The sequence below is a fragment of the Myxocyprinus asiaticus genome, chromosome 44 (assembly GCF_019703515.2).
Source record: "Myxocyprinus asiaticus isolate MX2 ecotype Aquarium Trade chromosome 44, UBuf_Myxa_2, whole genome shotgun sequence".
NCBI lineage: Eukaryota > Metazoa > Chordata > Actinopteri > Cypriniformes > Catostomidae > Myxocyprinus > Myxocyprinus asiaticus.
The window spans coordinates 30,784,927-30,812,841 of record NC_059387.1 but is presented as its reverse complement, the minus strand read 5'-3'; the positions used below and the strand labels follow the sequence as shown (position 1 = coordinate 30,812,841).

At 35.9% G+C, this 27,915-nt stretch overlaps 1 protein-coding gene across 2 annotated transcripts in view; it reads right to left on the bottom strand.

Annotated features, from left to right (window-relative positions):
• Positions 1-26,781, bottom strand: part of LOC127434636 (epidermal growth factor receptor-like) — a 37,005-nt gene extending 10,224 nt beyond the window's left edge. For both annotated transcript variants that reach the window (XM_051687514.1, XM_051687515.1), the window contains exons 1-14: positions 26,556-26,781; positions 9,119-9,270; positions 7,462-7,669; positions 4,582-4,707; positions 4,415-4,483; positions 4,208-4,326; positions 3,568-3,709; positions 2,500-2,616; positions 2,258-2,384; positions 2,084-2,157; positions 1,894-1,984; positions 1,056-1,258; positions 652-784; positions 193-283 (exon numbers count right to left, since the gene is read on the bottom strand). In XM_051687514.1, the coding sequence (XP_051543474.1) occupies positions 193-283; positions 652-784; positions 1,056-1,258; positions 1,894-1,984; positions 2,084-2,157; positions 2,258-2,384; positions 2,500-2,616; positions 3,568-3,709; positions 4,208-4,326; positions 4,415-4,483; positions 4,582-4,707; positions 7,462-7,669; positions 9,119-9,270; positions 26,556-26,667 (1,764 nt within the window). In that variant the 5' untranslated portion in view covers positions 26,668-26,781. The remainder of the gene's footprint in view (positions 1-192; positions 284-651; positions 785-1,055; positions 1,259-1,893; positions 1,985-2,083; positions 2,158-2,257; positions 2,385-2,499; positions 2,617-3,567; positions 3,710-4,207; positions 4,327-4,414; positions 4,484-4,581; positions 4,708-7,461; positions 7,670-9,118; positions 9,271-26,555) is intronic.
• Between the last annotated feature and the right edge of the window lie 1,134 nt (positions 26,782-27,915).

Here is a 27,915-nt window from a genome sequence, read left to right as displayed (position 1 = left end):
CACCTTAGTTATCAGTATCGGCAAAATCCACTATCGGCCGACCTCTGGTTTGTATACATCTCTAATCCTAAGTATAAGCAAACAATAAGTATGAGCAATTGTCTTAGCAAGCACTAATTTATAATTAAAATAGTTTATACTAAATGGGCAAAGGCTGATTGCCCTGAGTTAAACAAGCATGGTATGACATACTGGGCCATGGCAGCTTTCAGTCCCGTTCAGAATCTTGCATTCGGGGTTACATTCCAAACACTTGTTCTCTGACATGTATTCTCGGGGCGATCTGGAAAAAAACAGTTCTTATCAGCACAAGGAGCCAATATCAACTAATTTAACATTTAAAGGGTTAGTTCACACAAAAATTCTGCCATTTACTCCGACATTTACATGTCATTCCGAATCCAAAAGACTTTCGGTCTACCGTGAAACACAAGAATGTTGACACTGATTTTTTGTCTATACAATGAAAGTGAATGGTGATCACAATCACTATCCCATTATACTGTCCCATTAAAATTTCTGACAGGTGCATGTCAACTGCTTCTACTCTCTTGTATTCATAAAATACAAATGTTGTCAATATTACAATGTAATAAAAACATCATGTGTATGTTGAAATAGCTGTAAAGAGAACTAAAGGTTGGCACACACCCTTCCAGCAGGTTGCAGTGACTGACACAGCACCCCCCACGGCTGACGTGCTGACAGGAAATACACATGGACGGCCCTGGGCCCCAGCAGCCTTCCCCTCCACACATGCTGTCACAGGTACTGTTCTGCTGCTCTAAAGAGTACACATGAGAGCTTTTATTTCAGTACACTTGCTCTGTTGCATACTGCTGCATACTAACACTGTTGACTGAGCAACAATAGAGGTCTGCACAGCAACTAAGCTGAAACCTGAACTCAGCCTCACTGGTAAGGACCAGATTTGTTTGTGTAGTCGACTTTGAACCATCAAAGAAAATAAGTTGTTTTAACACGGCTGTCTCACAGTTCTAGTCTTTAGAGAATATTTTGGCCATGTAAGTTGAGCACGTCTACGCATCCCTTACCACAGCTGTCCATTGCTGCATTGTTGCCAGATCGTATGTACTGTTTCTCTGATCTAAACAGCTTCTGCCAGTAACTGCCGTCAACGTAACAGAGGCGCGGGTTGTTCTTAATGACAACATCACCGTCACTGATCTCCTTTAGTGAGTGCAGGCCAAGATACTCCAGGTGTGGGATATTCAAGGCGGCAAAACTGACGGTGCCCCTGCATTTGTGAACCAGAATGAAAGAGGGAGAGAGACAAGGACAGAAGCTGATTTAGTAAATAATGAATACAATTAATTTAATGGATTCTCCTAACCCAGTTTAATGTGCAGAGACAACTATAAGTAAGTAATTTGTAGGTTGACGCCCCTAAAAGGTGGAAACACTAGTCATGTAAATAATTTACGTGCAAAATCAGAATATCACAAAAAACTATTTGAGAATAAAGGCTTCATATGACTTGTTGAGGCAAAGTCACATGACTTTGATGTGCATTTATATTTCTATATAAATTCTATAAAAATATGTTTGGTAAATGTGTTACCATCATTGTTTATGCACATGTTTTTTTACCATAAACATTTTTTCCACCTGAAGCGAGCACTGACATACATTTTTTTATTTGCCTCTTGGAAGCATCTTGGATTCGCATCTTGGTGTTCCCATCTAGCACTGTTTATGCAATATCCCAAAATTCGCAACCAGCATGTTACCACCCAGAACAGAATTTGTGATTCTGTTTGGTGCCACTAGTGCAATGTCTTAACAAGACATTAAATCCTAAACACGACTTTTGATAATGCAATAATCTAATGTGACAAAGCACCTCACAGACAAACCAAAGACGAAACTCACAGATGTTTAGTTCTTCCTCTGATGATCTCCAGATTCCCAAAGGTGCTGAGTGACTTGAGGTGTTCAGGCCAGTCTTGAATTAACAGAAACCCTAAAAGAAATGAAGAGCAGAGCTAAATAATGATCTACCTTGCAGAAAAGACAAAGAAAAACTTTTGCTAAAGACTTTTCAGTAGTTGGATTAGTTTACCTGAAATTTCCTTCACTGTCTTGAAATAGTCGAGTTTCACAGGATCCATGCTTGAAGTATTTGTGAATACGTCCCTTTTGACATATATTTGTGTAAAAAAAAAAGCCAGTGAGATTAAACATATGGCATAAAGAAGAAATGTATTCAGTTTGGAGTTAGTCAATCAAATCTCACCCTTGAAAAGTTGTCTGCATTATTTTAATATGACCATTTATTTTGGTGCAGTTTATGAAAGATTCAATGTTAGTCGCGTTGATCGACATGACATTTGCAAGTACTCCCATTCCAAGGCCATTGCATACTAAACAAAAACACAGATACTTTCAATGTGATGCTAAGCAACTGATTACACATATATTTAATATTTTTGATATTTGTATTGTGTAACAAAAAAAATAATATAAAAAACAACTGACCTTTCGGGCACAAGCCGTCACATTTTTTGCACTTCCTTATTCCGTCCTCCTCCACTTCATGCATAATACCACTGCAGGTTTGAACGCAAGCATCGTGATCTGTCACTACAAAGTTGTCTGCAGCAGAAAAAGTAGTTTGTAATCAGTAAATAAAATACATTACATTTTTTCGTAACAATTTACAATAAGGTTCTTTTCATTTCACATTAGTAAATGCATTAGGGATAATGAACTAACAATGAAATGTTTTTTTTTACATAATTTATAAATCTTTTTTAATGTTAATTTATATGAAAAAAATTATTGTTCATTGTTAGTTTATGTTAGCTCATAATACAGTAATATATTCAACGTTTTATTTAAAATATATACATATTAGTATACTATGTGTTATATAACATAATAAATATATATAATAATATAACAATTAAAATAATTGTTTTTTAAAAACAATTAAATAAATACTTTATTTATTTTAATGCATTAACTAACAAATACAACTTTTAATTTTATAAATATATTAGCAGATGTTGAAATTAACTTTAATCAAGATTTATAAGTCATGTACAAGTAAAGTTCATTGTTAGTTCATGTTAACTAATGTTGTTAACAAATTTTAACAAAAACAACATTATTGTAAAGAGTTACCATTTTTGTGTATAATTAAAATATATGCACATATAATATAATATAATAATACAGTATAATCATAGTTTGTTTAAAAACAGACTGTTTTATTATTAATATTATACTTATTAATAGCTACACATTTTTTGTGCGTCTACCGCTTATAATTTACTGTTTACCTAAAATAAACCTTAACACCATAGAGAACTTAGTTCTTTGTTTACATACACCCTGTTAAATATTCTGTATAACCTTTGGGTGTGTCTTTGCAAGCCTGACTGGTAGACCTAATTGTAATAATTATTATCTCTAGGGTAATGCTATTTTACAGCAAACACTTCAACAATAGCAATAACCCAATGTACCGCCATAGCTTTTTATGCATTGAATTATCTGATTTGATCTCAGCGATCTTAGTTTGCGATATTCACACAAACGTACAAGGGCATCTCTTCACACAGGTGGCTCCAAAGTTGTACTTCCCGTCAGGGTTGTGAACGAGTTGGTGTGTGTTTGGGTTGTACAGCATAAGACGAGGACACGCATCCTTACACATCCCCTCATCCTGGAAGTCTCTGCAGGCCTGCAAGAAAAGTAGAATTTCAGCAACATTGCTCAAAGATGACTGTGGTCAAATTTTATCGTCCTCTCTATAAATGAATAAGCATTAGTTGAGAGAGAATTTCTTTCACATGTTAGCAGAATGGACATTATAACTGGCATTCACCCATTTGAATCAGAATTGAATCGAATCGTGAAATTTATATCAATACCCAGCCCTATTTTGTAATCTAAAGCAATAACATCCATACATTTTTATGTGTGCTTTAACGCTAAATCCTTTACTGTACAAAAGGATTATAGTATATTTGTAGCCTTCTTAAACTAATCTCAGTAATTTCTTCTGCATACTGCACATATATTATTACGCATGAACATAAAAGTCTCTCATTTGAAATGTTGAAAGTGTAAAGCTATTCTTTTATAGGTTCCACACAATCAAGAAGTATAACCTTCTGGGCTATGACCATGCAAAACCCAGGAAACTGTTTTATATGACTAATGAAACTGGAGCACTCACCAGACAGTCTGTGGGTTTGGGTCCGGTGCAGCCCGCAGCACAGTGTTCATTACAGCAGTCGATGGGTTTGGGCCCCTTGCACCTCCGCGAGCACTGCTCAGCACAATTTAACCGAGTCACTGACAGTGAAGACAAAAACACATGTATTAGGACCTAGTTCACTCACGTTTAAACCATTTTAAAAATTGCATATACAATAGAACTCACAAGTCTGGCAGTTCTCTGGTCCTGGAGCCCAACACGATCCATTGAAGCATCCCGTGTCACATCGTCTGCCTAAAGTGTGAAAGAATTTGTATTATTTATGTAATCTAAATTGCACAATATGTGTTAGCATGATTTAAAAGGTTTATTCTGAACCTTTAAACACTTACACTGAGGATCAGTCCCACCAACAACATTCACATCATTTTTCCCCTCCACAATGTCCAACCACTGTATGGTCTCCACATTGCACAGCAAAGGATTATGAGCTATTTTAACTCCACCTTTGAGAATTTCTGCCAAAAAAAAAATAAATAAATATGGTTGATATAGGTTTACAGGTCATTTGTCATTGAAAAACAACGAAAAATATAACTAGATTTTTACATTTTCTGAAGAAAATATGAGTGGTGCTTGCCCATGTCACAACTATTCTAAGGTGTTGTGAATGGTTGCCAAGCCGTTACTATGTGGTTGCTAAGGTGTTCTGAGTGGTTTTGGAGCACTGCTAGGTGGTTGCTAGGATTTTCTGGGTGGTCACTAGGTGGTTGCATACTGCCCAAGTCAATGGAGCTGACCATATAGTCTTTATGATATTCTGGGCCCTAGAGATGACTTGTCTTATTTAAACTTTTTATAAAATAGAGAGGACCCCTTTAGACCTATTTGTGAAGTTAAAAAATATATATTATTTTGTCATATCTTTAAATAACAATATTTTGATATTTTATGAAAAGGCACATTTTGTTCAGGTCATCTGGTGTAACTCTGAGAAAACTTCTTGATATTCTTGACTCAAAAATTCATGATATTTGTAAAAAAAAAAAAAAAAAAAATATCACCTTGAATAATCTGTTTGAAAATATTTGAAATTAATGATTACATTGCGCACACTCTCATGTATTCAAGGTGCAAGGAAAGTATTTTAATACCTTTTACTTGATGGTTACACCACATGACATTTTTAAAGTCAACACATTTGTTGTAGAAAATGTTTTTCAAAACTTTGTGAAACCAACATATACTCAACGATTACATTTCTACCAACTTTACACATTTTAAACTATATTTTTACAAGATTTCATATTTTTAGCACCTAGGATAACCTTATTTGCCAGTGACCCATTTGTTTTTTGGATTCAGCACATGTGTAACATTACTTTACCATGAAAACTAATAGAAAGTGTGACTTTGTAGTCATGTGTCTTGATTGGAAACAGCACAGTACAGTTTGTGTGTGGTTTTCCTTGTATTGTATATGCAGGGATGGGCAGTATTTCAGATACATGTATTTGAAATACGTATTTGAAATACAAAATGCATTGTATTTTAAAGTCTTTGAAAAAAATCAAATATAATTTGTATTTAAATACATTTAAGTTTGGTATTTGTGTATTTTCAAAATATATAAAATACTTTGTGCCAGTCAACCTCTTTATTAGGCTGCTGAGTTCCTGTATTAACTAGTTCAGGCATGCCCCCCACCCCCCCTCTTGATGCCGGTTCGAATCCCGGTCGGAGTGGGTCGAGCAGGACCGGTTACAACGACATTTTTTGTGTGACGAAATTGGATGCTGCCTTCAAGTGCACCTAGGAAGCTTGTAACTCCAAGTCAGGCATTCGTTATGACATGTCACACATTTATGTGGGAAACAAATATGGAAGAAGCCAAACTTCAATAATTATGCAATGAACGATGGCAAAAGCCCTTTTTCTGTTTTACCGGTGAATAAACATTAGTGAATAAACCTGCATCACTTATAAATGACATATATGATTTATAAATGCATGGTATCCAACATATTATTAATTAATAGACCTTTTTCACACTCCAGGTTTTGGAATGCGGAAGTAAACGATTGCAGGGTAAACACCGACAGCGGTGAATGGGAGACCACAGCAAATATTATTTTCACCTACCCATTTGCTCCAAGAGCAAAATAAAAAAATCCACTATTACATTAGAATGACTTTCCAGAAAAAGAGAAAAATAGAGAGCGGTGGATTAAGACAGTCAGATGGGAGAAGATTCCAAATTTCCTGTCACTCTCTCAGCAGCTGTAATCGAAACCCCCTCGCAACTGTGGTAATTCATTTTTTAAACTAATTCCAGGGTAATATAACACATTAATAAGATAAGGTGATGATGTGATGGCTGATTCTACTTGTTGCAAAAAACACAATAATGTCTAGCAACTGTTATTTAATTTCCATTCAAATATTAAGGTAGCTATGAAACTTCTAGCCAGCCAATGCAATGCATGTAAACAGTGAGGAAATCAGAACTAGTCAGAAGCCAGCTAGTGAGCTAGTCTAACTATCGTTACCGAGTTCACTAGCTATTGTTGGCTAGATTGCTAGCTAGCAAGCTAAAATGGAACATCATTCAGATTTGCCTTCAGTTAACATGAAGGAATAAAAGAGAGAAAATAGCGTTAGCACTAGCACTGGACATTAGTGCTACCTTGTCAGTCTTGCTAGCTAATTGGTTGTTGGTGTTAGCAACTGCTAGTGTATTTATTAGCTAGTCAAGTGTTTAAAGCATTACTCCATGTTAGATAGCAAGAAAAGTACCCACTGTTTTACACGTGATTTATTTAATAGGGTTCACCACAAGTAATAGCAGGCTGCAGTGTAACCTGGACAGAAATAAGTATAAAAATGGCTGCTATTTAGCATAATGTACCCGTTTATATATACAGTAATTGTCTTTAATCGATTGAAGAGGTAGTTGAAATGAAAACAAAAGTTTCTAAGCAGTTGTACATCAAAATATTTTTGCATTCAGAATAGGTCCAGATAGATTTCAGCCAAATAGTGATACTTCACTGAATGGCCAATTTTACATGTATTTTGTGTATTTTCAAGATACAAAATAATGCTAAATTTTTTTCCACACAGTATTTGGTATTTTGTTTTGATACATTTAAACTGAGGTATTTTGTATTTTTATTTTAAATACATAAATTTGTGCCCATCACTGTGTATACAGTATTTTATGCCACATTGTGGTTCTGTAGACATAAAAATTTACATTTTGTCATATATACCTGTTAGGTTTCTTAGTGTCAGTTCTCTCAGTCCACTGATGATACTGCCGTTCTCCGAAGAGTTGTTCCTGTGATAGTTTGCCATCACAGCAAGAGCGTACTTGTTATTGAAGAGAGAATGTCCGCGAATGAGACGCAGGTTTTCCAAGGGAATCACATCCACATAGTTTAGTCCTATTAGAACGTAGCCACCGACTTCCTCAATGCTCTGTCATATGAAATAAATGTAAACAACAGTCCCAAAAAAATAAAAAACCCTGAACGAAAATTTCACGTTCATCTATTTATCCAACATGATCACACAGAAAAATTACGTGTTAGTTCTGAATGTTTTGCCACTCAAAATCCGCACCCAATGTGCTGCATTCCTTACAAGCGTAGAAGTAAGAAGCAAGTGAAAGAAAGCTGTTTTGGTATTAGTACAGTTCAGACATTTAGAAAACATACACAGATTGTAGCAGACAAAACATTCAACCTCCAGTTGCTGATTTTTTGTGATCAGTCTGGTTTGTCACAGTTTATCCTTCCCAAAATTATAGGTATTGCAAAATTTTGTTTTAAACGTCAGACATATGTCAGACTTATCTCCCTGTGAATTCAGCGACAGTAGGCCGAAAGATCTTTGACTGAAATCTGTCCGTGCTTTCATAAATTCAAATCTCTGCCCCAAGTGGCTGAAGCTGGAAGTTTTGTTGAACAAATGAGCACATGTGAGCTCCAGTTTCAGGAAGAAATGTACCCAAAGTGGCGCCAAAGCAAGTTGTATTTGTAGTTGTAAATGATGCAATAAAATCAACAGAGTGCATATTTTTTTAACCATACGTCATGACCCGAACCCGAACCCTAAACCTAGACCATCAGTGGAGTAAAAATGTAATCTTAGAGGGAAAATGCAGCCTCCGAAGCGCGCTCATGATTGATTAAGTGACGGGGATTACTTCCTGGTTTGCACGGAACCAGAATCCATGTCTCTGAGGCTGTTCGAGCAACGTGCTATCAGTCACGCTACAGGAAAAGGTAAACATGTTGGAATTGATTCAAAGATGCCGTTTGTCAGTGTAACAGGGAGCTTCAAATGGGAAAGGAGGAGGCGGGAACTAGCTGAACAGTCATAGTAATATTTAATGTATTATGTCTTAAACATAAAGACAAAACAAACACACACACGGCAGCTGCGTGTGGCTCTCTCTTTCCCGAACTGCCGCACCCGGCTGCCTTTATCCCTCTCCGCGGCTGATTAGCCCATTTGGGGGCCGGGCGTGCATAATCACGGTCCGGCCCTGCCCTCCTCCTCGTCAAAGTCAGTAACTCAGAAAGGGGATGATTTTGGGGGACCGGAACATTCTGTAGCAATATGTTGAATTCCTGTGTGATCATGTTGATTTTTTCTTAAAATTATTATATTTTTTTTCATAGTCTTTTTTACCAATAGTCTCATTGTATATAAGAGCTGCAAAAATGTCTTCTATTTTCAAATATATATATATATATATATATATATATATATATATATATATATATATATATATATATATGTATATATACAGTGTGCATATATATATATATATATATATATATATATATATATATATATATATATATGTAGTATATTGATTGTATTTGGTATTCAGTACATTAAGTGAGTGATGTCACTTACCCTAAGAAAGGAGAGGTCATGGTACTCCTGAATGTACGTTATCTCCAAGTTTTCCAGCACTACTGTACAATTACTGTACATTCGTACCATGGTCTTGTAGTGGTCATCTGGCTGTGCCAGTAGAGTGAGCTTATTACTGGTTCCCTGACATACTGTAGAGTAAAACATAGGTAGAAGAGGTGATACATAACAAATTACATTAAAAGAAACATCAGAATTTGCATGTACAGAATTCCTTGACATTCAGTTCCAACCTGCTATGTTAGTCTTTGTTATTAAATGCCATTGTTTGTATGTGGCAATTATTTGACTAAATACAGTAATGTCTACTATCTGATAAGGTTGACATTTCATAAGAAGTATATAAAATTTACATCACTCTATAAAATAATCAGGGCTGGCGTGGTGAAAATAAAATAAATAAAATTATACGTCTCACCTGTATAACATGTTTTGAATGAGGTGACGGAAATAAATATGACAAATAGAATTTGTTACAGTTTCATATTGTATCAGGCAATAACTGGAAATTCAAGATATACTCAGAATGGATAAAACCATGATGGCAACAGTGTAGAGAGAGTTAATTCTTTGATGGTTTCAGATTAGTCGATTATTAATTATTTTATTCTAAATATTTGTATTTTACATGTAACAAAAGAAACGCATACGTTTAAGCAGCAATATTTGTGGAGCCCCTATGAGTCCATGCCATATTACCCAATTACCCAAATAACTGTATCTCTTACATCACCAGGGATGTGTGACCTCAGATAATTGTCACATCAGACTTTCCCATGTGTTGCTTATTGTAATATATTTTTAGAGTATTATTCAGTTCTTCATGCCAACACAAGCTCAGTCTCATCCAATCTTCAGGCTTGTGCATTCTTAAAGTGTTTTTCACTGATTGCACAGCAACACCAAAACTGGATCACATTTCAGATATCACAACAAAAATGCTGTACATCTTGGATAAACATTGAACTTACAAGCCTTTGTGCATTAAAAAAAAGAAAAAAAGTTGGTTACATTGTGCTCATAGCACCTTGATTGCATATTTTCACAGATAGTGACTCCAAAAAGAAGTTGGTTTGCAGTTCCCCTTTTAAAGGAAATTACAGTAGAGAAAATACCTTATTCAGTCTAGTCTATCTCTCCTGTTATAAAGGTGTTGAATTCCTGTAGCCACTGCTATTTGACCCATCGCTAGAGGAAGAGCAAATGCGGGGGGTGAGCAACACCGTGGTCAGGAATGTGGTTCACCAAGGGTGAGACTCAAATATTGCACACAAGTGTTGCTCAATTTGAAAAACAGTCGAATTCTTGCCTGCCACATGGGTTGTGTTCCCAGCCAATGCTTGTAATGCCCTCAGTCATTCTGCACTTGCCCTCAGGAATCATAAAAGTATCTATCTAAAGTGAGGTCAGGGAACAGATAGAAAAGAAATGCACATATTTTTATGGAGAGCCAAATTACTCAAAATTAAATAATTAAAAAAATATTTAAATATTTAAATAAATACATAATGAAATTTAGTTTTTTTAGAAAAACTAAAAAAATCATTAAATTAATTTCCCTTGTTAGCACTAGTTTGCGACTACCCTAAAAAATGAAAATAAAATAAAACACAAAGCTCATTCTTAAATGAAAAATCAACAAAAATATGGCTCAAATGAAAATGGATGCAAACTAGCACTAAAAATAAATACAAGGACATTTATTGATTTATTTAGTTATTTAATGATTAATTTAATAATTGTGTCATTTTTTATTTAGTTATGTATTTAATTATTTATTAAAATAGTTAAATATTTATTTAATGATTTAAATAAATATTACATATTTTTCCTACATATATTTTTGCTGATTTAGTTTAAAGCTAACTTCAAAAACCTAGTGAGCTGCCTACCTAAACAGCATTTTAAGGCATCATTGCCACGTTCCTGATGTGAAAGACTATTCCAAATTATGCTGCCTTCCAAGATACTACACCTTCTTTTGGCCAAATTCCAAATTCTTTTGGCACCATTGCATGTTTGCCTCATGGCAAAGGCAATCCCAAAATGTAATATGGTGAACAAGTCGAGAGAAATGTTCATTCAATGCCAAAATGTTAGTTCAGTAGTTGAGTAAAAGTTATTGTAATTTTAAAATGGAATATTTTAGCTTTATTTGTGTTAGTTATTTTTTTTTACATTTTTTTTTTTTTGCTTAGAGTAAAGTTACGGTAAAAGTTTGCCTGGCAAGTCTGCCGCTCCAGACCTTACAAAGCTGAATAGAATGATATTGTTATATACTGTAAGTCCAAGTGAGCACCAAGCAAACACATAAAAAAAAACTATGGATTTTTTATTCTCTCTTATAGTAGTCAGTGTGCATGAAGTGTGCATGTTGAAGTTTCCATTTTGCTAGATTTGCATTTTTTACATCAGTCAACACTTTGACATCATAGTCAAATCCATGAAGCTGTTTTGCAAGATTTTAGATGAGGTCTGGGGACCAACAAACCCTATTAAGACATGCAGTTCGTCCATAAATTACCTTCTTAATTAACTTGTGAGAATGTACTTTGACAGCATGGTTCAAAGTTCTCATGACATAATAACATTAGGTGCCAAATAAATAAAAGTACAGACATAATCAACAATTATTGGCGTATAAGGGCAGATTTCAATTCCAGATGGGACAGTTCATCCCCAAAATAAAGATTCAGTTATCATTTACTCACTCTCATTTTGTTCCAAGCCATATGACTTTCTTTCTACCATGGAACACAAAAGGAGCTGTTAGGCAGAATCTACTTTTGTGTTCCACTAAAGAAAGAAAATTATATGGGTTTGGAATAACATGAGGGTGAGTAAATGATGACAGAAATGTATTTATTTCTTTATTTGATTAACTATCCATTTAAGGTCAGGTATGACAGTACATTTAGGTTTTAATCCTCAATGTTCCCTTCAAAAGCCTCTAAAGAAATGAAAGGTGATTGTTTGAACAGATTACGAAGCGTGTGGCGGAAATTCGACAGCAATGCCCTGGGGTAGGATGGATGTGACTGAACAGGTTGCTCCTTGAAAAATATTTATGTGAACATCTTAACTCCCTCTCTGTATGTCACATCAGTCTAACCATCAGGAATGAAGAATAACATACTTCCGATGAGAAACCCTGTATGTTTTATCTTTTGCAACTCATGTAAAGCATGCATAAGGGTTATCAAGACTTCATCATCGCAAATAAATGCAAGAACAGAGATGTGCATTACTGTAAAGTAATAAATCAATCTGTCATTGGTTTTGGGACAGTGCAAGCAGCATATGACGGAAACAAAATCACCTTGAGTATTGTCTTCCTCAAACTACATGAGCCCAAAAAAAGCCACGTCATTGAACTAGAAAGCAAAATAAAAAATGAAGTGCCAATTATTTGAAAGAAAGATTCCTGTCAGGTGTATTTTGTTGATTCATGTCTTTTATTTTGAAATTCTAGTTCCTGTTTCATGTCATGTGTTCCTGTTTCCCTAGTCATGTGATTTCTGTTTTCCCTCCATGTTCATGTGTCATGTTTTCATTGGTTTATTGTTTAATTAGCTTGTTATGAGTTCTGTTTGTTCATTGGTTTATGTTCTCCCATGTCTTGTATTTAAGCCCTCATGTTTTCATTGTCTAGTTGTCAAGTATTGAATGTGATTGTATGTGTTTGTCAAGCCATAGTCAAGCCATAGTCAAGCCATAGTCAAGCCATAGTCAAGCCATAGTCAAGCCATAGTCAAGCCATAGTCAAGCCATAGTCAAGCCATAGTCAAGCCATAGTCAAGCCATAGTCAAGCCCATGTTTCACGTTTCTAGTTAGGGTTTTTTGGTTCACGTTTATAAATAAACTGCACTTGGGTTCTTCATCTTCACGTCATCGTCATCTTCGTCTTTGTCATCATTGTCAGCAGCCAGCATACGTTACAGAATACTTGACCAACCATGAACCCAGCAGTTTTACTTCTGCGCCTACGTCAGGGGAATCATCCCCTGGAGGACTATGTTGAGGACTTCTGCGGTCTAGCCGGCCAGGTAGACTTTAATGAGGTTGCCCTCAAAGACTGTTTTAGATTTGGACTGATTGAGTCCATTTCTTTTTTGATGCCTGGCGGTCGCAGTTCCCTCAGCCTGGCTCAATATATCGACCTCGCCCTACGGTTCATTGGTTCCCCGTTCACTGTGGGGGAGGCGGATGCCAAGCCAGAGGTCCACGTCGTGGCCGCCGCCGAGCCAGAGGTCCACGTCGTGGCCGCCGCCGAGCCAGAGGTCCACGTCACGGCCGCCGCCGAGCCAGAGTTCAGCGTTCAGCGTTCCCTCGGCTCCACTACGGTCCTTCAGCCTGTCGGCTGTGCCGGGGTCCCTCGTCCCTCCGGCTCCTCCTTGGTCTGTCGGTCACCTGGCTCCGCTTTGGCTCTCCGATCCTCTGGCTGCGCTTCGTCCCTCAGATCTGTCAGCTTCACCTGGGACCTCCTTCCCTATGGCTCCACCTTGGTCCTCAGTCCCACCGGCTCCACCTCAGACTTCCGATCCCTCAGCTCCGCCTTGCTCCTCCGAGCCTCCAGCACTGCCTTGGTCCTCCCTGCCATCAGCTCCACCCTGGCCCTTCGAGTCTTCGGCTACTCTCCGGGCTCCACCTTCCATGGCTCCGCCCCTCGAGCCTCTCACGGCTCCACCTTGCATGGCTCTGCCCCTCGAGCCTCTCATGGCTTCACCCCCCACGGACTTTGCCCTGGTCCCATGCCCCTCGTCCTTTCTCACCACGCCACGCCCCACGCCTCAAGACACAAGCTCCCTACAGAACTTTGAATTATGTCATGTTTTACGTGTTTTGTTTATGTGTTGGGGTGTCGGGAGCCACCCCTTAGTGGGGGGGGATATGTCAGGTGTATTTTGTTGATTCATGTCTTTTATTTTGAAATTCTAGTTCCTGTTTCATGTCATGTGTTCCTGTTTCCCTAGTCATGTGATTTCTGTTTTCCCTCCATGTTCATGTGTCATGTTTTCATTGGTTTATTGTTTAATTAGCTTGTTATGAGTTCTGTTTGTTCATTGGTTTATGTTCTCCCATGTCTTGTATTTAAGCCCTCATGTTTTCATTGTCTAGTTGTCAAGTATTGAATGTGATTGTATGTGTTTGTCAAGCCATAGTCAAGTCAAGTCAAGCCAAGTCAAGTCAGGTTATAGTCAAGTTCATGTTTATGATTTGTTTCACGTTTCTAGTTAGGGTTTTTTGGTTCACGTTTATAAATAAACTGCACTTGGGTTCTTCATCTTCACGTCATCGTCATCTTCGTCTTTGTCATCATTGTCAGCAGCCAGCATACGTTACAATTCCACATGCACTTTTTTTATGCAAAACATTTCACAAAGAGGTTGTTAGGTTTTAAATGATGAAACAATATGCTATATACTGTTGAAAATTGAGACAAAAAGTATTTGGACACATTCTGGTGTTTCAGCGTTAGTGCAACATGTCCATTGATAATGCGGTTACTCTTCTAGGACACCTCTGTGAACTTTGGGGAACTGACTTCATACTGTACTATACATCTAGTAATAACCTTTGGACCAGTTTGTTAACCGTAACTGCAAAAATGGATATGAAAATTAAGTTAGTTCTGAGAAAAGCATCATTTGTTTGCAGATGCCACTCTAATGCAGTCATATTTAAAAGTGTCCAGATACATTTTGAAGCCACTGCTTTCATTCGTTCCTACATGTATGGCTTATTATCTTAAATAAATGAATGTATAGGGTGGTTATAATGATGATAGATTCATTGGGGATCTTTCTCAAGGCTGTCTGCACATATAATTATTTTTACAAGGCCATGCAGTCGTTCCCATGCCTTCCCCATCTTTTCTTTATTACCTAGGGCTTTTCTTTCTTTCTCCCTCTCTTGGCTTTTATATATAATTTTCTCACAGGTTCTTCTTATTGTTTTATATATGCCTTTGTGGAAAGTGAATTAACTCCTAATTAAGGTTTATTTTGAAATGGTATTCATTTCACACTGTGTATTTTTAAAACCTAGAATAGACTGATTTTTATGTTAAGCACAGTCGATCTATTCTGAGAATGCATCTGAGAACAAAGGCACTTGTTGTTGCTTTGTTAATTTTTCATTAAAGGTGATGTTTGTCATTTCTCCTATCCAGGTTTAATGTGCAGAGACAATTATAAGTAAACCAAGATTTCCCTGAAAAGTGTAAACACTGTGTCTCTGTGGCGTTATAAAAATATTGCTCTTTTTTTGAGAATCTGACCAGCCTAAAATTGCAATATGGTTCAACCAATGACATGAGTTTGAGGCGGGGTTGTCAGTTTAACCGACCAATGGAAAACAGCAGGAGTGTTTGGGAAACCTTTTTGAAAACATTATTTTTGCAATTTCGTTTAGTGATACTTGTGGCACAGAAATTGCACACATTAGCACTGTTATTAAATGTGTATGATTAATGATATACAAAGAGTGAATCATAATGTGGCATGGAAACCTTTTTTATTTTAATCATTTAAAGTATTAATGTGTACACTTAAATGCCTTGTAACTTTGGTGATAATATATCTGGACATCTTGCATGTGCACGTGACTTAAGTTTGAAACAACTGGTTGCAGGCAACTAGAGCGATGTTGTTTGTAGAGTAAGTTTGCACTGTTGCAAAAACTATTGATCCGCATGAGCACAAAAAGTCAACAGCATTCGTCATGCATCCTGTTTTTAATCTGAAAGGTCTTTCCAGGAACATACCTGTAGTGAAAACATGCATATTGAAATGTGCTAGCTTTAGATAACTGGATTTTTAAACGTGTTGAATGCAAATGAAACGTGTCTTATCAAACAAAAGAAAAGGGGGGGGGGGGGGGATTTTTTTATGAGATGCGTTCTGGTGACATTTCTTCTCAAAAGTGACTGACAAAAGTTCAGTAGTGTAAAGTTCAACTCATTCAGAATTTTTGGGGAAAAAGTATGTTCAAACATGATTACTGGCCATGGATATTATGCAATTAATTGTACTTTGATAATAATAGTGGTATTTACAACCATGCCTCCTAGATGCACACAGCATAGGGACCATTAATATTTAAAGTGTCAATATGTTTCTTGCATTATGCCACAAATGCTGTTGATTGAGCTTCACTTGTATTGAACCTGGAATATTCCTAAAAGTGTGTAACTTTCTCTATGTTTTTTCCATATTCAAATTTCTCCTATCCCAGCCTAAAAATGCAGAGACAACTATAAGTAAACCATTTGTTCATTGATTTCTGCGAAAACTGCAAACACTATGACTCTGTGGCATTATTAAAACATTGCTTTGTTTGTCTGAGTTTCCTGACCTTCCGACACAACAACACTGACTCAACCAATGGCTTGAGTTTGAGGCAGGACTTTGTTTGTTCGATCAACGACAGACAGGGGGAATGTTCAGGAAGGTGTTTGAAAACAGTGTTTATTTTGCAATTCCGTTTGGTGGTGCAGAAATTATGCACTTATGCCTTAAAAATGAAAGATAAATGGCCAAAAGATAAGTGTATTACTTTTTATATGTTTGAACACTTTCTCCTATCCCAGCTTAATATGCAGAGACAACTATAAGTAAGCCTTTAACAGGTTCATTGTTTCGACAACTGTAAACACTGTGCCTCTGTGGTGCTAAAAAATGTCCTCTGTTTTATATGGAACAGCTCGTCAGCCTCAAACAACAACAGTGGCTGGATCAATGGTGTGAGTCGGGGGCGGGAAATTCTGTTTATTTGATCAACAGCAGACGGGGGCGTTTCGAAAAGCTGATCCGAAAACCATGTTTATTTTTGCAATTCCGTTCGGTGGCGCTTGTGTCGCAGAAATGACAAGCTTCAGCTTTAACTTGGAAGTAACACATGCTTTTCCTTCTTATATCATCTGTTTCTCTCTCACACTTTGCCACTGGCATCATTCTTACCTTAATAGAGTGTCTATAGGTTCACTGTTGTCACCCCAAATGAGAGGCATGTGGAGACTGACTAACTGGATTGTAGTAAATACAATTTACAGCGTCTCAATCCAGCAGAGATGTCTTACTTCATTGTGTGTCTCTAAATCAAATAAGGCAACATATTGTCTATTTGTGACTTCACCGTCAAAATACAACCATTGTAGAAGCTCAGAACTTTAATTATGGGGCAATTTAATGAAATAAATACATAACATGATCCTGTATTTGGTAAACAGCATGGAGCATGAACTCATTTGACACAACTGATATACTTTCGTGCAAAAGTTGCCACTACTATTATGGGTGTTATGGGTGATTGCCAGGGCACTGAATGGTTGTTAACAGGTTGCTGTGTGGTTGCTAGGGCGTTTTACTAAGTGGTTGGTATGGTGTTCTAGACAGTTGCTTTCTGTTCCAAGTTAAAAGAGACCACCCCTAAGTATCTACAATACTTAGGGGTGGTATCGGGTCCCTCCTTCAATGTAAATTTATAGGATTTTTTTCTACCTATATGCTGTTTCTGTTCCTGCACTGTTTTCAAAATAAACATATTCTCATAGCCGCAAGGTAATGACCTTGTTTCATCGTTGTCCTTGAATTTGACGTCATCAAAGATTCAGAGAATGTATTTATTTTTCTCCTGCCGGATTACTCTGTTTTTGAAGTTTGAGGTTGGCTATTATAATCTAATAAATTACACAAAGCCTATAGACTCACAACTAATAGGAATACACTGTTACTTGCGACAGAAGTAGGTGAGCACTGTAAATAATGTTTTCATCATTATAACAACATCTTTGTTTCCCTCTGTTTAACTCACACAATATTTTCTGTCATTTCTACTGGAGTTTTCAGTGTTTCAACGCAACATTTTTAAAATATAAAGACAAAATCATTGCATTGCAGGTTAACTTTGGCATGACTTTGATTTTACTTAGAATTTAAGACAGCAATGTAACTTACGTTTTCAATTTTAGAGCGTTGATTGTTTATTACTATCTGTAAATTAAAGGAAAATTAATGTAATTACCCTATAATGTTTTTCATATTAACAGCTATTGACTCTTGTGTTTTATTTACTGTAGAAGCTTAAACATATTCCGGGTTCGATACAATTTAAGCTTAATCAACAGCATTTGTGGCATACAGTATAATGTTGATTGACACAAAAATTAAGTTTGAATTGTCCTAATCCTTTTCTTAAAAAAAGCAAAAATCTGGGTTACAGTAAGGCATATATCGGTACAGTATATGGTAAGGCATATACTAATTGCTATATCCAGACATAATATTTACAATGCAGGGAATAAAATCCACCATGACCTTCCCCTGATGGAGTGGGTCTACTGTGTATTATTTTAACTGAGAATCAATGAAACATTTCATCCCACTTACCAGATCAATAACATATGAGGTTCAAATGGATGACAAAAACGAAATTGACATTTTCGACAACAAAAGATGAATGTTTGGAACAGTTATTCATTTTGAGGATTCATTTAAATTGATTCAATTACTTTCCATTCAATTTATCCTACATATTGTAGCTTCTAGCTGGTGGTCACAGTGTAATTCATGAACAGTAAACAAGTGCATAGTTAGTCTTTAATATAATGGAAGTTATAGTGAGGTTATTCAATTATGAGTCTGCTGGGAGAGTTTCAAAGACAATTAGATTTAGATCAAATAGAGATGTCCAGACCACATAACAGCACAGATATCTGGGTAGAAAGAAGACATTACTGTATAGTGATTAGTACTTGGATGTTGACTAAGAAAAGGCTTGTGCTGACACTACACAAGACCACTGCTTTTACAGTAAAAGGCATTTCACAATGCATTTTTGTTTCCCTCTGCCCTGTTTTTAAAATTATTTTTCTATGTAAACATGCTAGACGGATGTCTCTGACAGTTGCACCATGTCTCGCACTGGAGCATTGCATTTTTATGATGCTGTGTGAATTTAAAAGAACTTTTAAAAATGGAAAACTTCAATCGTCAACAGACAGTTGGTTGATGATTGCTTCATTAATGTTTCTAACTTCAGCCAATTGTAAGTGCTTGCCGTTTCAGTCACATACATTGACGGATATCAGCAGCCGTTTGATGCATATTGTACATTATTACACTGGGAAAATAGCATGTATTTGCCCAAAATACCATTATCATCAGTAAGCTGCCTGAGCAATACGTATCACATTGTCAGAATAAGAGTTCACCAAGAAATACGCGGGAATGAACCTGGTGTTCTCCGTTTTTCCTGTTCTTTCCGACAGCAAAGCTCTTGAACGTGACGTACTCGTAATTACCACTTATGAAGTGGGAAGTAGGATAATTCCGATAGCATATGAATGTAGCATTAGTCGGAATTTTCAATGTTTCGTCAGCTGAACAATTATCATCATTTTATTACACGGCTCTCCAGAGTACTCGATTCTGATTGGTCAATGGCACCATCCAGCGGTCAGATATTGCTCTGTAACAACCACACATCCGAGGATTTAGACGTATCAGATCGCTCATCCGGGTTCTGCGAGCCTTCTCTCCTGCTTCACGGATCACTGTGTGATCTCTGCAATTAAGCTAATAAAATAATTTCAACTCAAATCAATGTTTCATGTGCATTTATTTATTTGGCAAGTAGTCTTGTAATAGGCTGAATATTGAGGAGTCAGAAGGTCATTTTTACAAAGTAAACACCAACAGAACTCCGACGCAAACCGGAGGTGGATTTCAGCTGTTCGGCCATTTCTTTCTTCTCACATAATTACATCATTTCAACTAAGGCAGCAACAAACCTAATGATTAAGATCTAACGATTATTAGAATGATTATTCAACTATTCGTGCGATTATTGCAACGATTAATCATTAGCTCTTAGTCGACTATTCAACTTGTGCCTTGACTTAAAATGTTGTATTAAACGTGATTAATAACAATAAAGAGGATAAAATCATATTTTAAAAATACCTCTAAATGACATTCAATGAATTAAATAAAAAAAATTTTTATTAAGTTTAATTCAGTAAGAAATTCACTGCAAACAATTCTATTGTTATCAGTTGTTTTGTCTTGTTTTCCGTTTAGTGTATTATTTAACTTGTTTATACTTCTGTCAATGCAGAAAAGTCAAAATATCCATATATTCAAGATATACAGTATTCTCTGAAATCATATCTTATATGTTGTTATGTAATATGTTGCGTCTTAGGTAAATGTATGTTGTTTTAAAGAATTTTAGATATTTTAAAATATTTCAATTTAATATTACATTCAGCATTCTCAGATAACAATTTTTTCTTTTGCATTAAAGCTCCTAAAGTAAATGTATACTGATTTAATGAGTTTTAGATATTTATTTTAGAAAACAAGCCAAAACAAAAACAAATCTATACGTATTTTATTGCCGTGTATAACAGGGCGAAGACTACCCTCTCTCACCTTTCTGTTCACTTCAATCCATCTTTAACTCACAAAAAACAAACTCTCTCTTCTTAATAAAGCTGCATATTGTCAATTTTCTTTACGATAAGATACACACCGCGACATGTATATTATGATTCAATACCTCGCGAGCCATCACATAATATCAAGCTGCATCAAGCGCACATGCAAGGGATGAGCGTCCCCACATCAAAGTGTGCACCAGCCAGTATGCAGTTTCAATCTCTCCCCCTTAGATCAGGTCACTTCACGCGACTCATATAAGAGGCGCTGACCACACAGAGAAATGCCAGTTTCGGAGTTTGTAGTTATTTACATGACCTGCTTCCTCATTATTTGAACTTTAAAGGCGCTATATGTAAGACTGACAACAAGCGTTTGAAATGGGTACTGCAGTCCAAATTCAAAATATTGGAGAGTTGTCTGCCCCGCCCCAGACTCGAAGCTCATGCGGGTTGCCAGAATGTTGACACGCAAATTAGCCAACTCAGCATCCATTTTAAAGGATTTCTGGGCTTTAAGCTGTCTCCATCGTCCAAAGGCATCTCCAATATTTATCCTTGTTTTACTACGCCTCTGGTCATGGTGGTTTTTAGACGGATGGTGAGGCTTTTTAGGTCGGGTGGAATCTGTTATCTCTGATCCAGTTCATTTGCTGGCTTCCATGATGCAGCACGCAGTGTTGTTTGCCTGCAAACGAAATACTATTGGAGAGTGGGCAGTGGGCGGGATCACGCAGGCCAAAACATAAACAGAAATTCCGGCCTGGAATGGAAACTTCAAAAGTAGAATATATTGGATGTAGCATTGTTATCGGAGTAGCCAGTATTTCAACTTAGCATGTTTCCTAATTCTCTAGTGACATATTATGGTCATTTTATGATTTAGTACAGTAAAAATATTACATATAGCACCTTTAATAAAGGATGCATTAAAGATGTAACGCCGGGGTGTTTCATTTAAAGACGCTCTGACATGCAAGTTTTGGTTGGTGCTCCTCTCGCGACTCCTCATTAGAATTTAATGTGATCTCATGTTAAGTTAAATGAGATCAAACGACTATTCGACAACGAAAATGTTTGTCAACAATATGTTGATAATGTCGACTAATCGTTTCAGCCCTAATTTCATTGCAAATCAATATTTTATGTCCATATATTTATTTATTTGGTTAGTAGCCGTGTAATAAGCAGGATAATGTACAGTCAGTCAGTTGTTATCGCACAATAAACCCCTTCAGGGTGATACAAGACCCCTCTGCTTCATGTCGTGGCGGGGTTTATTGTGCAATAACAACCAGCTGACTGTACATTATCCCTTTCCTGTTGATGTGCATGGCCCCCAGATGTATAATTTGTCAACATTATGAACAATTTTGAACAGCACACTATATAGTAAATGTGATCTCATTTAAGCAAAGTAAAGTCAGGCCCATAGGTGGGGTCAATGAGCATCAATAATACAACCCATTGAACAGACAGTACTTATATACCTCACAGCCTTGTTTTCATTCCTTGCAAAATTAAGCTTTATAAATATGGTGCTACTTTGAATAAGGTCCGTGGCACCGACTCTTCTCAAATCTTTGACCAAACATTTGTGTCTGCATTTGCATTGTTCTGGCCTTATGCTCTACAGAAACCAGTGCCAAGTAAATGTTGTGACACATTTAGCCAAACTTTGGGCCTGACTCTGCATGCCACAGATTCTGAATGATGAAATCCGAATGCGAGATTTGATAGTGACGGGGTGTTACCTTACCAAAATATTTTGCTTTGTTGCATGCACATTTTCGTGGAAGTCCTTTGTTTAATTTTAGTACAAAGCGAAGCACGCTTTATGGCAACTGCTATTCCATCCACATTTACATTTCAAGTGAATTTCTTTCCATTACTGAAACTTGCTATCATTAATACAAAATGGGTCAAACAAAAGTATCTACATGTTGCAATGGCCTTTTCTAAGAAAGCTGCCATAGGCTGTGGGAATGAAAGTATGAGATGCCTCTAAGACATACTGATTGACAGGTTATGCTGACACATGCATTTCACAGGCCCATCACCGCAGGGCTTTCCACACGCTAAATTGACAGGTCATTTAGAGGGAAGTCTTTTAAAGGGATAGTCAACCAAAATACACTACCAGATAAATGTTTGGACACACTTAACTGAATATGTTTCTTGTAATCTTAAAAAACTTTAGATCTGAAGGCTTTTGCTTAAATGCTATAAATTAATTAAATGCAGATAAATATAAATTGTGCCTACTGTATGAATTTCTTTACACATCTGGAAAAGCAGCCAACATGTGCACAGCATACATGGGAACTCCTTTAAAACTGTTTAATGAGTGTGCAGAGCTGATCTCTAGGAAAATGGTGACTGCTTTGAAGAAGATAAAATGTAAAACATACACAAGTTTTGATTGGTTTTGGTCACTACATTGGCTTAATTCCCATACCTCCATTTTTTGTGCCATTTAATGGTTTTGATTTTTTTTTTCATAGTTTCGACTTTAAGAGCACAAAAGAGATCAAAAACTGATTTACTCTAAGATGAAAAAACATTAGAAGAACAGGAAAGAAAGTAATAGAGTTTGGAACAACATGATGGTGAATGATGACAGAATTTATATTATTATTAATAATAATAATAATAATAATTCTGTAATACATGTTAAATGTGTATTATGTAATGGAATGTAGGGAGTTAACGTCCATTATGTCATTTGTGAAAGTAACGAGTTACTACTTGAGCACTCTTTTAAATGGATACTTTCTTACTCAAGTAATTATTCATGTTAGCATTTTTACTTCTACTTGAATAATTATTTTTTAAAGTAATTGTACTTTTACTTGAGTACAGTTTTTGGCTACTCTACCCACCTCTGCTTATAAATATTTTAATGGATAATTCACACAAAAATGACAATTCTGTCATCATTTACTCACCCTCATGGCATCCCAGATGTGTATGACATTCTTTATTCTGCAGAACACAAATAAAGATTTTTAGTAGAATACCTCAGCTCTCTAGATCCTCACAATACAAGTGAAAAGGTGGCCAGAACATTCAAGGTCCAAAAAGCACATAAAGGGAGCATAAAATTAATCGGTATGACTCCAGTAGTTATATCCAGAGAAACAGATATTTTTAAATATTAAAAATAAATATATATATATATATATATATATATTTTTTTTTTTTTTACAATAAATCTACGTTCACACAGCCCTCCTAAGCATGTTCACAATAATTTTTCTTCTGTTTTTTTCTCATTCACATTCTTCGGGCATATCACCACCTACTGGGCAGGGAGGAGAAAGAAAATAAAGAGAGGGATATAGCAAAGGAAAATAATAAAATCATATTTGCACAACAGCCCAGTAAGTGGCGATAGGCATAAAGAATATGAATTGGCAAAAAACAGAAGGACTCTTGTAAATGTGCATAGGAGGGCTGTGTGAAAGTAGATTTATAGTAAAAAAAGGACTTAAATATTGATCTCTAGTTTCTCACCCACACCTATCATATCACTTCTGAAGACATGGATTTAATGGATAGCTTCTGATTTAGATATTGATTACTTTTAAGCTGTCTTTATGTGCTTTTTGGAAAGTTTTGGTCACCATTCACTTGCTCTATATGGACCTACAGAGCTGAGATATTCTTCTAAAATTCTTCTTTGTGTTCGGCAGAAGAAAGAAAGTCATACACATCTGGGATGGCATGAGTGTGAGTAAATGATGAGAGAATTTTCATTTTTGGTGAACTATCCTCGTAAAGACAGACCACCACAAGCTCTGAGGTTGCTAATTGACAGTGTATGCTTGTGTTAAAGTCATCAGTCCATGATATTTCAACTTCATTTTTTGATATTTGCAGAATTCCTGGTGTAGAACTACACTACCCATCATCCTGAAGAGAAAAATCCACTAACCAGAGAGTTGCAGCAAAGAAAGTGCAGCAAATGACCACCCACTCCCATGACACACTATGAAATGACGCAATGAAGTCAGTCTCCTTATACTCTCAAACTACTTAGCCTACGTATTTGTATATATATGAATATTTTGCAATACAAATAAAAAATATTGTTTCTATGCTTATAATCAACAATATTTACTTTTACATATTTGTATTGGTTTTTTTATTATTGGATTACGTCATTCACAATGTTTTTTGGGATTGTGGTTCATTCCCTCACTGAAGACATTAAGTTCACAGTCGTGTACCCACGTCTTGCTTCAAATCAACGCTTGAAATCTTGTGATTCACCATGGAGCTTGTTGGTTTGGTTCATGGCTCAGAACTCTTTTATGAAGGATTTTATGAAAAAACTTTACTTGAACCAAGACAGCTAAAAAAGTGGGTGGGCACTGTTGTGCTCTATAATGGACGGACAACACAGTTCATTGATCTGATGTTTATATCCAGCATTTAATTACTCACACAATGAATAATTGACCTGCTGTCTGCAAACTGTTGATAAAAGCTACTAATCAAGTTGTTCTGTCCACGTCATTGGATTCTTTTGCAAAATGTATGATCAAAATGTCCTAGGCAGCACGCAAACATTCTTTTGAGTATAAGGTGTGCATCTTATCGTATTTGCACATACAGTATTAACATATACATATGAAAGACAACAATTACATCTCTAAAATATAAAAAGGCTTCTCTCATTGGCCTTTATTTATTTAACCAATTTTTTGAGTGTCCGATGCAAGACCATTTTGGAAGCTACCATCTGCTGTTAATTTCCAAACTGGCAAGAAATCTCAAACAGCATGCTGAACACAGTGTGCCCGAGTAGACCAGAGACCACCAGACCACGAACAGATGCTAGCGATGGGCCTGGACCCTACTCAGTGGGGCAGCTGTCTAGCTATACAATCTGCTGGTGTTGAACTCTTGGCCCTCATTCTGTGGTCACCAGTTTCAAAGGTTCAGCAGATATTTTTTATATATGTTTGCCAGTGTTTTAGTCCTAATTACCTTCATTACACTTTAAGCAACACAAGAGACTCCTTGCCTTGAGATGATTTTTTGGAGGCCAAAGACAAACCTTAAACCTAAGTGTTATGCAGATGACTAATAATATAGCCTCAGTGAGGATGTTATCAAATATTATTATGTGAGTGACAGTAGCTGAGCTGGGTCACTAACAAATAGAACTGTGGGTAACATTTTAAAACAACAATTAGTCTGTAATAACCATCATATAATGTGCAAGAGATTAGTTGTTGATGAAATTTAAATATACAAGGAATTAGATGAATAAAATTATCTATCTGTCTGTCCATCTGTCAGTTATTTTACATTTCGGTAACACTTCACAATAAAGTACCATTTGTTAGCATTAGTTAATGCATTACGTATAATGAATTAACAATGAACAATAGTTTAGATAATTCTAATTTAGAACGATACAATTGTTGATTGTTAGTTAATGTTAGTTTATAATGCATTACTTAATGTTAACATATACAACTTATGTATATACAACTTAATATATACAGTATGTTGGAATAAAAATTAATAAAGATTAATATGTGCTGTGAAAGTATTGTTCATTGCACTTTAACAAATGTAGATGAACTAATGCAAACTAATACAACCAGTAAACTATTACCAACATTTTTAAACTTTGTCTCTTGTATTTTTATAGGCCACATATTCATATTTTAATATACATTAACTGATCTATCACTGTATAATGTTTGTTATAATTACTTACTAATGAAAGTTTGTGCTGTCTGTCTGTCTGTCTGTCTCTCTCTCTCTCTCTCTCTCTCTCTCTCTCTCTCTCTCTCTCTCTCTCTCTATCTATCTATCTTAAACGTCAAACGTTTGGACATACTAACTGACGTTATGTTTCTTATTGCTTTCCCATCAAAGGACATGTAGATTAGCATAAATAAATCTGTCCAGGACTGAAGCGAGCCCTCTCATTATGTTAAAGTCACTTCGCTTACCTTTCCTCTCCGACACGGAACACCACACCACGCTGATCAACACAAGATAGACGATTCCCAAATCCCAACACAGAGTTCTCTTCATAAATCTCATCTTTTCTAGTGGATTCATTTTAAAGCATTGTTTTGCTCAACTATTACTATTTCCCCAACTGAACAGTAATGTGGCTCGTAACAGAGATAGTTACTTTTCCAGTGACAGGAGTCAGTACCCGTACAGCTCCTTAACGAGTGAGCGTTCCAGCAGCACAACGTGTCTGAGCGCTTCTCCAGAACAGATGTGACGTGACGCGACGCATCAAAACGAGCGTGTGTGCGTGTGTTTTTAAGTACACTTGCCGATGGTGTAATTTTGTGATGTAATCAGACCCTTATGTACTTTGCTGAATCAAATGTTATCTAAATGAGATGTAAGTATACATATATATATATATATATATATATATATATATATATATATATATATATATATATATATATATGTACTTATAATATATATACGTTTATATATTAATATATTTTTTTCTTTAAAAAAATAAAATAATTTTGAATGTTAACTTTGCCCATTTAAAGTTGTAAAATATGCAAATTAGGCATTTTCTTATTCAATATTCGCTTATTTGCACATATCATGGCAAGCATAATGCACAGAACATAGGGCCTACTGTACAGAAAATGTAAAAATCTAAATAAAATAAACTTATTAGGATATCATCTACAACTAAAGTTCTTTAATATATATATATATATATATATATATATATATATATATATATATATATATATATATATATATACTCTTCGTTTGTCAAAGCCTTTTAATGAAATGGCCAAAATATTGTCAGTATTTTCAAAATATTGAATTAAAAATACTTTGTGCATGTACTGTAAATTAAATATAAAATGGTCAAATGGTAGTCGAATGGAAAATAGAATTTTCAAAAGAATAGTAGGCTAATAATAAATAAATAAATAAATAAATCACCAGCAAAAATTTTTAAGAAGAAAAGTACCTATCTGTACATATAGCAGGACGTGATTACTATTGATGTAGGCAACTGTTCACATTATGAAACCTCAATATATTACGTTTACTGTATGAGCAAATGCCACTTTGAAAAAGCTGCATTGAACGATGCTAAACGAAGCAAATTTACTTAGATTAGAGGTGATATAAAATCATAAATATCAAATATTTGTACATTTTGTGGCTGCTATGATTTATGTCTTCTTTCTTATGCAGTTGAAATATTGTGGAGAGTCAAAATTACATAATTTATTATGCTTGTACTCAGGGGCGGACTGGCCATAGGGAGAACCGGTGGGCCAGCCACGAAACAGGGTCCCCATTGCGGAATCC